Source organism: Sphaerodactylus townsendi, linkage group LG12, assembly GCF_021028975.2.
Source record: "Sphaerodactylus townsendi isolate TG3544 linkage group LG12, MPM_Stown_v2.3, whole genome shotgun sequence".
NCBI lineage: Eukaryota > Metazoa > Chordata > Lepidosauria > Squamata > Sphaerodactylidae > Sphaerodactylus > Sphaerodactylus townsendi.
This window is the reverse complement of record NC_059436.1, coordinates 54,732,478-54,746,941: the sequence shown is the minus strand read 5'-3', so window position 1 is coordinate 54,746,941 and position 14,464 is coordinate 54,732,478. Positions and strand designations below refer to the sequence as shown.

At 50.9% G+C, this 14,464-nt stretch overlaps 1 protein-coding gene across 3 annotated transcripts in view; it reads right to left on the bottom strand.

Annotated features, from left to right (window-relative positions):
• The window catches only part of ASS1 (argininosuccinate synthase 1), a 170,160-nt gene that overhangs the window by 40,261 nt on the left and 115,435 nt on the right, over positions 1–14,464 (bottom strand). For all 3 annotated transcript variants that reach the window (XM_048513506.1, XM_048513504.1, XM_048513507.1), the window contains exon 12: positions 4,762–4,893. In XM_048513506.1, the coding sequence (XP_048369463.1) occupies positions 4,762–4,893 (132 nt within the window). The remainder of the gene's footprint in view (positions 1–4,761; positions 4,894–14,464) is intronic.

The window sequence follows — 14,464 nt, the reverse complement described above, 5'->3', positions numbered from 1 at the left end:
CCTGATTCTCCTTTTTGCACCACCTTCCAGCCCAACAAGTTACATGTGCTGTATGAGGCTTTCTGGAATACTTACAAAAGTCCTTCATTTTGTGACACTCAAGCCCTTATTTTAGTTGCCTAAGCAACCATGTAATTGGCAAAGTTACCGGGGCAACCAAAATGATGCCCAGGCCAGAGGGGTGATTCAGAGGAGCAGCAGTGGCGTAGGAGGTTAAGAGCTTGTGTATCTAATCTGGAGGAACCGGGTTTGATTCCCAGCTCTGCCGCTTGAGCTGTGGAGGCTTATCTGGGGAATTCAGATTAGCCTGGGCACTCCCACACACGCCAGCTGGGTGACCTTGGGCTAGTCACAGCTTCTCGGAGCTCTCTCAGCCCCACCCACCTCACAGGGTGTTTGTTGTGAGGAGGGAAGGGCAAGGAGATTGTAAGCCCCTTTGAGTCTCCAGCAGGAGAGAAAGGGGGGATATAAATCCAAACTCTTCTTCTTCTTCATACAGAACCTCCTATGAACCTGTACACAACCTTAATTCTTCCAAGTCTCCTTTAATGTTGGTTCCTTCCCTTCCTTTTGAACACTGATAACTACCAGGAGTTGGGACTGCTTTTCTTGCTCAGCCCTGTGGGATAGCATGTGTTGAGATTGTACAGTATAATGTTTAACATAGTTATGCATAGTTTTTGCAACCAGCCACTTTGATTCCTCTCGAGATATGTGAGCTATTACTGTTTATAAGCAGAGATTCTAGCAAACAGTGTCTTATTTAGATGGGAACTTTTGGGGGGTGGGTCAACGGGCTTTTTCCTGATTGGATGTATTTTTCAAGGGACACCACATCAGTTGTAGTTCCATACACTGCAATAGTGAAAATGACTGTTCTAGGCTTTGGGGAGGGAGAGTGTGCAGAGGAGGAAGAATGTAAGCAAGCAGTCAGACAATAAACAAAAAGGTGGTAGTGAGGAGGCCTATTTATCCTGCCATTGCTTACCCCAGGTTTGATAGTTCTTCACTTTGTAGAACTCATTTTGCCAATGATAGCTGTGAGTCAGAGGAAATGACTGTGCGTAGCTTAAGGAACAATGTCTCTAAAACACCACCTTCGTCTCTCTCACAAGCGATTGTCTGCCTCCAACATTACTTGCGAAGTGTGCCAAGCAGATGCCACGTGGCAACATTTCTCCACCGAGTTACAAGGACTCCAAAGCTGACTGGGACCCTTTTTATGACAAGGTCCTTAATGGTGGGTGAGAAGTCTTCCTCACCAATCTTCTGCTTCCGTGTCTAGGAGCACTGAAACAATTTTCCATGCTCCAAGATGCATGTCTGCATTGTGCAATATGGTTAGGCCCAGAAGGCCTAGCTAGCAGCTGATATGGATGGAGAGGGAAACCTCAGAATACCTCCCAGAATCCTTTCTCTCGCAAATACATCAACATAGTAGAAAAGGGGAAAGTGAATAATGTTGGCACTGTAAAACCGGTCGTGTGGTGCAGTGACCAGCATGTGAGACCTAGAGTGGGGGGGGGGGGCGGTTTTAAAATCTGGGTCCAGCATCACAAGATCCAATGTCACAGCTGTCCGCTCTTTGCCAGGACGCTGCCCACCCCACCCACCCACCCAGTGATGCTGTGAGGTTTAAACGGAAGAGTATCAGCCAGGGCATGAGCTGCTGACAGCAACAGGAGGATAAACATGGGACAGAGTCCTACGTTTGGACGAGACAGAATCAACAGTACGCCAAGAAGGAAATACAAATGATTTTAGTTGTCTGGGAAGAGGGAGCTAATGATGTGGCCCTTCAGTTCCACCTGTGATGGGACATTTCTCATGTTCGCTCCCAGCTCGAACGCCACAGCCTCATGCTTCAAACATGGGCAGTGTTTCCTTTCCTCCCTTCTTTTCACGCTCCAAATTGCAGCAGTTCAGCAATGACTTGCAGGGTCAGAGGTAATAGCCTTCTGGTTTCCCAGGGACACACATCCTTGGGAGCTACCTTTACAAACCCAACATTCATCGGCCACTTTCATGTGTTTCTCCCTAGCAAGCTGCCAGAGATCTCAATCACATGGGGAAAGCACAGTGCCCCATAGTGGACAAAAGCCACATAGCAGGTTCCCTTTAATACAAGGGAAGGGGCAGACCAGAAAAACCAAAAGTGCTTGGGAGACGCAGCAACATTTGCTCAGAACATTTGCGGCTGCAGTTTGTTATTTCTGAGTATTCCAGTCAAATCTGGAGGATCCGTCTGTGCAGCTTCAGACTTCAGGTGTCTTTCTAGTGCTGTGAACTTTGCGGAGCTTTCAACACAACTAGTGTCTGTTTTGTTCTGAATTCTGGTCTGACTGTGAGCCTGTTGGGAGTGAAGTTAGGTCTGAAGGGGGCTGACCTTTAGTGGGATTCAGGCTCTTCAGGACCCAGGAGAGCTCCCTGGAAAGATGTTTAGTGTTGACCAAACAAGGCCCCAAAGTCACAAAGGTCTTCCAGGAAGCTTCCGGTTGGCTCAGGGGTAGGCTGGCCTGCTTTGCATGAACCTCCAGTGAAAAGAACTCAGATAGCAGAAGATTCTTCTCTGCCTGAGACTCAGAAGAATGGCTGGTTCACTTAGCTATGACCTTTTGTGGAGAAGCATCAGGGGCGTAACGCCCAGTGGGCAAGGTGGGCAGCTGCCCAGGGCATCACCTTGTGGGGGGCACCAAAAATGCAGGGTAAATTTTTGGGTATTTTCAGTGGTTTTCAGTTTTTGACCTGCAGGGGGCGCAGTTTTTAGGCTAGCGGCACCAAAATTTCAGCGTATCATCAGGAGACTGTCCTTATGCTACCTCACAGGTTTGGTGAGGTTTGGTTCAGAGAGTCCAAAGTTATGGACTCCCAAAGGGGGTGCCCCATCCCCCATTGTTTCCAATGGGAGCTAATAGGAGATGGGGGCTACACATTTGAGGGTCCATAACTTTGGCCTCCCTAAACCAAACTGCACCAAACCTGGGGAGTATCATTAGGGCAGTGTCCTGATGAGACCCTGAAAGTTTTGAGACTGTGCCTTCAGAAATCCCCCCCCCCCCCGCAGCCTGCAACCTCCATTGACAGCAATGCAGAAAACTCAATGCAGAACAAAGATTCTTGGGCAAATTTCTGGGATGTTCCTGCAGGGAGCGCATTTTTGGACGTATCGGCACCAAAATTTCAGGGTATCATCTGGAGACTGTCCTGATGGCAACCCCCAAGCTTGGTGCAGTTTGGTTTAGGGGAGCCAAAGTTATGGACCCTCAAAGGGGGTGCCCCATCCCCCATTCTTTCCAATGGGAGCTAAGGAGATGGGGGCTACCCTTTTGAGGGTCCATAACTTTGTCCCCACTGAACCAAACTGCACCAAACTTGGGGGGTAGCATAAGGACAGTCTCCTGATGATACTTTGAAATTTTGGTGGCGATATGTCTAAAAATGCACCCCCTGCAGGCACCAATGTCCTAGTACAAAAATATTTTGGTCATGGTGGGGTGGCCGCCCATGGGGGTGGGCATCCAACTCAGGTTTTGCCCAGGGCTCCGTTTTGCCTCATTACACCCCTGAGAAGCATCATCTAGCTACTTTCATCACAGTTTGCTCATTTATTTTAATGTGATGTCCATGGGACTGACCTGAAGGATAGCCCAGGGGCTTCAGAGCCTTCCAGGGCCAAAGGTGTTCTGATCAGAGGCTGTTGCTAGCCCCTGTTGTTGTTCACCTCTAAAAGTCTTTGCTTCCCGCTTTGTTAATCATGTCAACCTGTGAACCACTCCTTAATGTGAAGTTTGCCAGGTGCTCAGCATTCAAACAGTCCTGAGGTCAGAATGGCGTTTGGTATAAGGCAGTGGTGGCAAACCTTTGGCACTCCAGATGTTATGGACTACAATTCCCATCAGCCCCTGCCAGCATGGCCAATTGGGAATTGTAGTCCATAACATCTGGAGTGCCAAAGGTTTGCCACCACGGGTATAAGGGATGCTGTGACAGAAGCATTGCAACTGCCCGAAGCCAGGGAAAGCAGTCACATTCCCCTATGTGGGCCTAAATGATGAGGACACCAATATGCTCAGGCAGAGCCCCGTGTGAACAGGACCCAGGGCCAACATCAGGGACGGACTAACCATTTTACTTAGTGGGAGAACTCCCAGTGGGCCGTTGCCCTAGAGGGCCAGGGGCCACCAGATGCCAGCTGAGCTACGTAGCTTCTGTAGTGTCAGAGGTACTTTTTCCAGCCCACCCCTATCCAGCATTGTGGGTCAGCAAAGTATGGCACCAGCCAAGGCCTACAGCCCGACAGAGCCCAGAGTCAGTAAAGGAGGCTGAACACTGGAGAATCATGCACTGCTCCAGATATCTCTCCCCCCAATCAGTCAAGGAGCCCCCACAACACAACCATATGCCTTCTTTTAGATCCACAAAGTCACACTGTTCTCTGCAAAGAACACACCGCAGGAGAATCAGAAGAGAGCCACGATGGGCAGTGAGGGAAGGGAGGGGACTGTAAATCTGGTGCTCTAGTCACATCCAAAAAAGGGGAGAACATTAAAGTGTGAAATCTCTGTAGTTCTGGGTTAAAACCTCCTGGAGTCAAACAGATTGCTCAGAGGCCACCATCCACCGCAGGGCTGCCCACCTGCTGTCTGTCATTAACAGTGATGTGGGCAGTTGGTTCTTAAAAGTAGCTGACTTCCGTAGCTCAAAGCAGAAACTGAAAAAGAAGAAACGGAGCGGGGTGTGTGTGTGTGGTGCGTTACATACCATTGTACAGAAGTTCTCCGAATTTCAAGGCGAGGCCCTGCTTGACTCTCCGCACTTCCCGGTCCATAGTGAAGGCCTCAATGTCTAAATGAGCGTGGTGGAGGACGGTCCCTGCTGGGGTCTCGTAGATACCTAGCCATTTTGCCAGGCAGGGGGAGAGAGGGATAGGGGAGGGAGGGAGGGAGAGGGAAAGAGAAATGAATGAGACCCAAACTGTCAGGAAATGACAAAAAATAATGATTTGGCTGACAGAAGGAGCCGGGGTCCCGGCTCCATTCAGTCTCAGCTTGCCATAAAATGCATCTGTCATTATAGTCCTGCTGGGGCCGAGACAGTCCACTCCGCACCTTGTGGAGAAAATTTCTAGATTCCCCTCTTTGAAGAGGCACTCCAGCGAGGCTAAATGACAGGGTTTAGGAGCCGATCCCCCCGCAGGCGCGTGCCCACCGGTCTGAGGCTGAAAACCTATAATTAAACGAGCCACGCAGGGCAAAGTCATGGGGGTCTGAAAAAATCCTCCTCCTCCTCCTCCCCACATCTTGCATTGAGGAAGAAGGCGGAAGAATCCCTCCTATCAGCTGTGGAGAATGGGGACTACCTGGGGATGGGGGAATTGCAGAGTACCTTCCACATCTGACAGTGGCTTGCCAACTGCAACTTGAACCATTGCCCAATTTAGGAAACAGTCAATGGCAGCCCAAGTTGAATGGTTTTTTGGTAACAGCGCCTGGCCCAGAGACCGCTGAGCCTTGGCTGGAATGGAAACAGAAGAGAAGCAACTCCACGGGTTTTGCGGCATCTCCACACTTATTTTATTTATTTATTTATTATTGGGTTTTTTATACCGCCCTACCCCCGAAGGGCTCTGGGCGGTGAACAACATAAATCACATGTACAGTAACCCTTAAATACATTAAAAGATTTAAAACGCAGCGATCAGTAAAACAATGTCCGCAATAACCCTCATTAAAAACCTCCCAAAAGGGGGGAAGAAAACGGGTCCCATAGATGGTAGGAGACCCAAAAAATAAAGAAGGAGAGAAGGAGGAGGAAGCAGGGGGCACCTGTCAGCAACTGGACACTCCAAAAGCCCGGCGGAACAACTCCGTCTTACAGGCCCGGACAGCTGGAGGAAGAGTGTTCCACCAGGCAGGGGCCAGGGGGTGGGGGACTTGCAAAGAGTCTTTCTTTCCCCACCTGCAGATTGGTGCTGATAAGACTCCTGCTTACACGAGAGAACACCTTGGGAAAGCAGAACGGAGGCTCCCCTGGAAAATCTTTTTAAGGTGAGGGCTCGCAAACGGAAGGATGGCTAGATCCGAATCCAGTAAATATCCAGCAAAGGGAACTTTGACGCTCAAAAGTTTATACTCTGGAAATTTTGGTGCTTCTTGACTCAATATCCACCTGTTCTACTGCAGACCCACACGGGCATCCACTGAGACCATCTTCATAACGATTGTTGTTTCTGTGAGCTAACTTAGTTCAAATTCAAATGCAGAGTTTTTGGAAGAGAGGGCACTATTCTACAACTTGGAATATCTGGCCTAACCATAACAAGCCTGGCAAAATGGTGAATGTTCCAAACTTGGGTGCTATGTGGTTTCTGGGCTGTATGGCCGTGTTCTAGCAGCATTCTCTCCTGACGTTTCGCCTGCATCTGTGGCTTGTAAGGAATTCCATAGAAGCAGAAATAAAAGGCTTTTTGGGTGTAAAAGACCGTTTATTCAGACATCCTAGAAAGCTCACGTACACGCAGTGGCAGGAATAAGATCTCCCGCCAGAAGCACAGGTTATAACTCTGTCCATCCCATCCCCCCTCCCGGATTCCCATGGGAACGGAGGTCTCATCTCCCTCGCAGAGATAAGGTCTCCGCCGGAGAAGCTGGCCCATCGCCCGGGCTGTGGAATGTAGTCAAGGCCAGGCGGCTGACCCGCTCATCAACACCATTGAATCCTTTACACTCTGCCTCCCTTAAAAAAGACCTCTCCCCCCCCAGGTTTGTGCGGAAAGGCGCAGTGGAAAGCAGAAATGAGGGCGGGGGCGTCAATATTTTCGGAATAAACCCATTGATTATACCCAGAGGAATACCCCACCCAAGAGACTAAATATTGTAAGCGTTTGCGATTAAAGCGAGAGTCCAGGATGGCGTCCATTTCGTAATGCTTGTGGCCATCAATAATAGTCGGTGGGGGTCTCTCCGGCGGGTCGTGCCAGGCATCGGAAACGGGAGCCTCCTTGAGTAAACTGGAATGGAAGACAGGATGGATATTACTAAGAGAGTTAGGCAAATCCAATCGGGCAGTGACATCATTAATCACTTTAGTAATCTGAAAAGGTCCTACGAATCTTTTGCCCAGTTTTGAAAATTTATGCGATCTCTCTGAAAGGATTTTTTGGTGAACAAAATACACCTTGAAGCCCACGCGCAGAGGGAAATCCCGGCGGTGCTTATCCGCTTGCAGCTTTGGGGAGTCTTTAGCCTGTTGTGGGCAGTCCTGGACCATTTTCCACCCCTCGGCCAGAGGATGAAATCCACTGCTGAGAACTCCGGAGGATCCAATGCATCACTTGAAGATAGTTCGCAGCAACGGCCGGGAAGAAAAGGCGACCGGACACAATTTCGAAGGGGTTTTTTTTTGTACTACTATGAACCGCATTATTATAAAGTGATATTCTACCAAAAGCAAGTTGGCTCGCACCAATGGTATGCGGTGTGCAGCTGGTGTAACAACGTGAATGCTGCTCTAGGGTTCTGTTGGTTCTCTCTGACTCACCGTCACTTTGAGCGTGGTAGGAGGCTGCAACAGCAGCGGTGACTAACAGCCCTAGAAAAGCTTTCCAGAACTTTGAAATGAATTGGGGGCCGCGGTCGGAGACCACCTTAACGGTGGCGGAGTGTAGATGGTAAACATGGTGAATGAACAGACGCAGCTAACTTAGGAGGCCGGAGGGGATGGAAGCACATGGGATGAAAATAGGCTTGTTTAGAAAATAAGTCCACCAATTCCCCTAAGTCCGATGTTACCCATGACTTTCTGGTAAATCTGTAATAAAATCCTTGGGAATGACTTCCCAGGGGCGGGTGGCCACCGGGAGAGGTGTCAACAGACCAGGGGGTTTTCCCGGGACATTCTTGGCTTCTGGACGAACAGGGGAACCTTTAGTATACGTCTCAATGTCCTTGCGCATGTGGCGCCACCAGAACTGGCCAATGAGGGCCAAATGCAGAGTTTTTAGAAAGCCAAAATGTCCAGCTGGTAGGGCATCGTGACAGGCCTCGAGAACCTGCTTACGGAGGGAGGGAGGCACGCATTACCAGCAATCCCCCCGCCGCTAAGCATGCATTCTCAAAGCGCAATTGGGAGTCACCTTCCTCCGCCCGAGGCTCGGCGCAGCCAGCCTCCCTCCTCGAGTTCCATTAGGAAAGGAGAGACCAGGCTGGGAATGGTAGGAGAAGGAGGCCCGGATGTCTGAGATCGGGTGACAGCCAGCCCCAATTGGGAGGGGGAGAGAACGAATCGCATGGAGATGTCCCGTAAAGGCAGCTCCACCCCCCCCTCCCGGGTAGGCGCGAAATCGCATCAGCCAGTTTATTGGTTTTCGGGGGGGAAAAATGGACCGAGTGAAAGAGAAGCGAGAGAAGAAATCGGCCCAATGAAGTTGCCCATGGACATCTTGAGGGGGGTGGACAGAGCGGCCAAGTTCTTGTGATCCGACCAAACTTGAAAGGGGTGTTTAGCCCCCTCCAGCCAATTAGGCCAAGTGGAGAGTGCTACTTTGATGGCCGCAGTTTCTTTATCCCCTACAGTCCAGTTCAGAGTTCAGCACCGGAGAATTTTTTTGATAAATAAGCACCTGACTTGGGAACCAGCCCTATCATCTTTATTTCTCTGCAACAGGGGCTGCCCCAAGCGCTTTGTCGAGAGCATCCACGTGAACCACAAGCGGGGAGATCTGGGTCAGGGGTGCTTCCAGGATAGGTTCGGTAGTAAAAGCAGATTTTAAAAGCTGAAAGGCTGTCTGACATTCTTCAGACCAGGAAAAGGGGGCCCCGGGCTTGGCAGTCAGTGGATCTTTACCCTTGAAAGATCGCGTAAGAAGGTCTGTGAAGTGGGAGAGTCCAGGTTCCAGCGAATTGGGGTATAAAGTCCACGATAGAAATTAGCAAACCCTAGAAAAAAGATTGGAGTTCTTTTAGGCTGGTAGGGAGCAGAGCCATTTGGAGGGACTGCATCAATTTTATGCTTGGGATCCATTTTCAGGCCCTCGGGCGAGATCCGGTAACCAAATAGATAGTCAATAGAAGGTTTGGTGGAAACAGCATTTGGAAAAGTTTGGCAAAGAGGGAGTTGTTGAGCAAACATTTCAATACTTCCCGAACCAATGCTTCATGCTCCTCCATGGTTTGTGAATAAATTAAAAGCGTCATCTAAAGTACCACCACTACTCCTTGTACAATAAATCATGGAGAACTTCGTTGATAAAGGGCCATAAAAGCTCGGGGCCGCCATAACCCGAATGGCATTATTAAGTATTCAAACTGTCCAAACTTTGTGTTAAATGCAGTCAAGTGTTCATAGCCTTCAGCAATTCTGACCCTGTAGTAAGCTTCTCTCAAGTACAACTTAGTAAAGATGTGTCCCTTGCCCAATGCGTCTAAAAGATCCTTGATTAATGGCAAAGGGTATTTATTGGACAGGGAGACTGCATTGAGCCCTCGGTCAGCTGTGCAGAGCAGTAAAGACCCATCTTTCTTTTTTACAAACAATACAGGAGCAGCATCGTGTGTTTGGTAACCATACGCCATTATGAACCAGCGAGCGAGGTTCTTGTCTAGAAGACACGAAGTTCCTTCTCTCCTCATTAGGGAGGACTCATGCGGTAGATTCTACCTTTAGGCAGTTGCGCCCCTGGCTGTAATTACCCGATTTTTGCAGTCGGTGTCTCTATGGGGTGGCAACTGATCGCATTCTTGCTCCTGAAATACTGGCTAAATCCCTGGTAAGCCGGTGGAATGCCGGTAGAATCCGGGAAGCAATAAGCTGATGAAAGCCAGGGGGGGGTGTGTGTCAGGAGAAACTGCCGAGTTTTCCCCAATTCTAAAGCTAATGGAGGAATGTTCACACCCGCTTGGGGAGGGTCAGTGAATTCCTAAAATCCCTTTCTTTCCAAATGAATTTTTGGTTCATGCAACAACAACCATGGCATGCCCAGAACTATGGAGTGTTTGGCCACTGGGCGCCAGAATAAAACTAATTTTCTCCCCAATGAATTACGTGGCAGCTGAGGTGAACCGGTTGCGCGTTTTGAACTGGGCGGTCCTTTGCTCCCGAGAGGACTACCCGTCCCATTTGGGTGAATGGTATGGGAGTTAGCCAGGGGACTAGGTCTAGAACCCTGGCTCCCTCCGCCACCTAGGAGCCGCATTAAGCAATGGGAGCAGCCGAATCCCACAAGGGCTGAGGCTATAGCTCTGAGAGTATGCTTAGCGGGGTTGGCCAAGCGCTTGGATTGTAATGGGAGCGCTGCCTTCACTCAACGCGTCTGGAGGTCAAACCCATGTCCATGGGGGGGGCTGAAGAAGGCAAACAGCTGCTTCCCCCCTCCTCTGGGTGCGTCTTCCGATAACTACCTTAGAGCGAGCCTGTTAGGCGGCAGCCCGCGTTCGCGTGGTGGCTTGGCAGATGGGAGTGCGCCTTGCGGCCCGGAGTGGTTGGCTTCTGTTTTTTTTGAACGGGCAGTTGGCTGGCCAGATGACCTGGTCCTCGCGGTAAAGACACAATCCCAGTCGGCCAGCCCAGCTCGGAGGTGGTCTCGGTAGGAAGCGGCTGGAGAGAAGCTTGGCTTGGTGAGTGCGCCAGTGAGTAATTAAGTAGTGGCCGAGGTTTTGAAGGCGTTAGAGGCGGCCTCCCGGCACGAGCGTACTCAAGCGAGGAGACGCCACCTGGGATCCCAATTCGATCCAGTAATCAGCAATAGTGCGAGGGGATCCCGAATTAAAAACACCGTTCACGCAGCTTGCCGTCAACAGCATCCGAGAAGTATTCACATTTCATGCGCTCAGGCCACTTTCGGGAGGGAGTCGGGCAGCCGCGCCCGCTGCATGAAATTCACGGAGCAAATTCTGCAAACGGCCCGGTTGCCTTGCTGAATAGATTTGATGGATCGCTTGAGGATAAGCTTCATTTTCAGCACCCGGATCTTGGAAGCGAGCCCTTAAGGCTTGGAGGAACGCGGGCACCCGATCGCGAGTATCTTCATCTTGCAGGTTCAAAGAGAGTCACAAAACCAAGTCGGCTGCTGCCCCATCCGGGACTGAGCCGATGTCCCGTGTTTTTTCGGCTCAGACCCGGTATAAATCGTCCATAGTCCTCCCATGTGGCAGCATCGAGGTTGCAAGATGAAGTAGAGAGGAAGTTTGGAAGCGGTCCCCATCGAAACAGGGCAGGTATTGGAGGGTCTGTAATATCCCCTACTCCCGCGGCCCTTAGGCGCCCGCAGGCGGCCGGTTCTTGCGCAGGATTGCGCCAGAGTTGAGGCAAGCGGTTCGCGCAGAGTGGGGCCGGAATCGGTGGAGGTGGAGGTACCAACGCTGGTGCGGCTGGCGTTCCATAGGTGGGATCTGGTCCTTGGAAGGTGGCAGGACCAGCAGCGTCGCCCCTCTGGCGCCCGGCTGTACCAGTGACAGCGTAGACTCCAACTTGGGTTGTCCTGTTCTGCTGCTTCTTCAGTTCCCTCTCCCAAAGAGTGCGGCCAGCTCTCTCTCACTTGCGTGTCAAGCGCATCCTGAATAGCGCATGCAAAGCTGCTTTCTCGTTCCAATTTGGCCAATTAGGTCTCGTTGAACAGCTGCAGTTAGATTGCAGCTTTGCGTACGTAAATGGGCCTGAAGCAGCTTTCACGTTGGCAGCTGTAGAGTCCAGTTTGGAGTGTTCCCAGGACTTTATCATGGACTGATAGGTTCTGCACATATTGCCGTTGCAGCAGCGTGCTTTGCTTACCGGTCCAATTGAGTTGGATTTCTTTGCGGCTGCTGTTCCCGGTCTCTTTGCAGGTTTTCACGCTCTTGCTGCAGCTGTTCGCCGTTCCTCTTCCCATAGCTGGCGTTCACGGGCCCATGCTTCTTGGGCATCTCGCAGTCGGCCCACTTCCTCATCCCAGCTCTCTTTCGATGGGAGAGGGAGATAGATCCCGGCTGGGAGTGCAGGCTTTCTCCGGACTCCTCTTCATCTGAGCGCCCAGGGCGTCGATGCCCACGGTGGCTCCCCGGGGCATCTCCCAGGTGCAGCCGCTGGTCGGGATCTGGGGGGGGGTCCGATGTCCGGAGAAGGCGGTCACGGATACCCTCCCAATCCTGGTATAGTCCCAGCGGATTTCACGGTGGTCTTGAGATGGGCCAGACAGATGCTGTATGCCACGGTGGATGCTTTGGGAGCATCCGCAAAATACGAGTCCAGGAATACGTTCAATGGACTCCTGGGTTTGCCGCCTTGAAGGTGGTCAGGCCCGTCTCCTCCGATGACAGAGTTGCATCTGAGGTTTGTAATCACATCACGAAAACGGGTGGATACCCGATCCACAGGCGCTCGATCCATAGACAGCGCCCCAAAGCGTCATGTAGCAAGTCCCCATGGTGCGTCTTCACCGTCCCTCGTTCCAGCGGAGATGAGGGAAGACTTCGTGCTGATACGAGGCGGGGAAAGAGTCACCAAAGCGAGACCAGCTCTCCCGCCGGTTCCTCTAAGAATCCAGAAGGGAGAGCTTCGGGGCCACTCTTTGGGGGGAGCTACCAGCGAACCTTCCACAGGAACATTCAACACTCTCCATGCCCGAGACACCAGAGGTCCACTGCACTAAGAAAATAGATGAACGATAGATTCCTGCCACAATGTAAGGAATTCCATAGAAGCAGAAATAAAAGGCTTTTTGGGTGTAAAAGACCGTTTATTCAGACATCCTAGAAAGCTCACGTACACGCAGTGGCAGGAATAAGATCTCCCGCCAGAAGCACAGGTTCTGTCCATCCCATCCCCCCTCCCGGATTCCCATGGGAACGGAGGTCTCATCTCCCTCGCAGAGATAAGGTCTCCGCCGGAGAAGCTGGCCCATCGCCCGGGCTGTGGAATGTAGTCAAGGCCAGGCGGCTGACCCGCTCATCAACACCATTGAATCCTTTACAGGCTGGCATCTTCAGATCCTTCAGCTCCGCCTGACTGGGTCCAGCTTTAAACTGCAGGCTTAGCGTGGTTGGCTCCAGCTTTGCACTGCACACTTCGCCTCCAACATCTATGTGGACTTTGGGGCACACCCATTACGATGACAGAAACCAGGACCACTTCAGAATGCTGCTAGAACACGGCCATACAGCCCGGAAACCACACAGCACCCAAGTGATTCCGGCCGTGAAAGCCTTCGACAATACAATGTTCCAAACTGTTCCAAACATGCCCAAAGGACATGAACCTTAGGACTAAAGCTAAGTCATTGGGAACTCCCTCATAATACCTTGCTACTCAAAATGGTGGCTGACAACCTACCGAAGTACACTTTCTACTGCATCAAAGACCCACACAGGATAGACCCAAGACAGGACAAAAGGGGAAAGCACCATCCCGCCGTTCCCTTGTGATCTACTATGCCCAGGGGTGCCTCTAGATTTCTAAGCTGCTTCAGAGTTCTTTAGGGACACCTGATTGGCCGCCATTGAAATACAGTTGTGTACTGTTTTAATGCTTGAATTGTTTGAAATATTATTATTTATATTGATTTTAAATTGTATATGGTTTTATGACATTTTGATGTGATTAAGTAATGTACGGAAGCTGCCCTGAGCCTGGTTTTTGTTGGGAAAGGGAAGGGTATCAACTTTAATAAAATATTTTTTTAAAGCTATGGACACAGCCCTTAGGGCAAGCACTGAGAAGCCCTCTCTCCTCCTCCCCCTGTGTCAAGCCCTGGATCTGTAGCAATATCAGAATCAGTGATTTCAATCAAAAGCCTTTATTGACAAACAACAGCACAGCCTCAGAAGAAGCCAGTTCTAAAGACTGACTTTTCAAGCCTCCTTTTATGCCCCCCAAGGTGCTCCCCTTCCCTTCATCCCCCAGAAATATCAAAGCCAGGTATTCTAGAACAAGAACGTGAAAACCGTCAGTTCTCAAGGCCACAGGAAGGGCCATCCGCCCAACTCGCACTTGGGCGCAATCTACATTGCTGCAGGTGACAAAGTACAAGCGCAGCCGGAAACCCAAAGTGGAGGAAACCCATTACGATGACAGAAACCAGGACCACGTTTGATGTCGGTGTGCCGCCTGACACCCTGCAGCCCAGCAGGGTCCAGCATTGAACTGCGCATGTGGACTTCGGAGGTGGCACACAGTTCGATGCTGGATGCAGCCAGGCTTCACACAACTAGTTCTGCCTCCAAAGCTCAGACACTGGAGTCATGTGGACTTTGGAGATGGAACTAGCAGTATAAAACTGGACCTGGTCAAACCGAGCCTGCTGGGCTCCGCCTGGCTGGGTCCAGCTGTAAACTGCAGGCTTAGCCTGGTTGGCTCCAGCATTGCACTGCAGACTTCGCCTCCAACGTCTACATGGACTTTGGGGCACAGCCCACAGTTTGAACTGGACCCATCTGGGGTGCAGCAGAGTTTTTGGTGGGGAAGGGTAGAGGGCAAGGGCCAAGGGCGCTCCCTT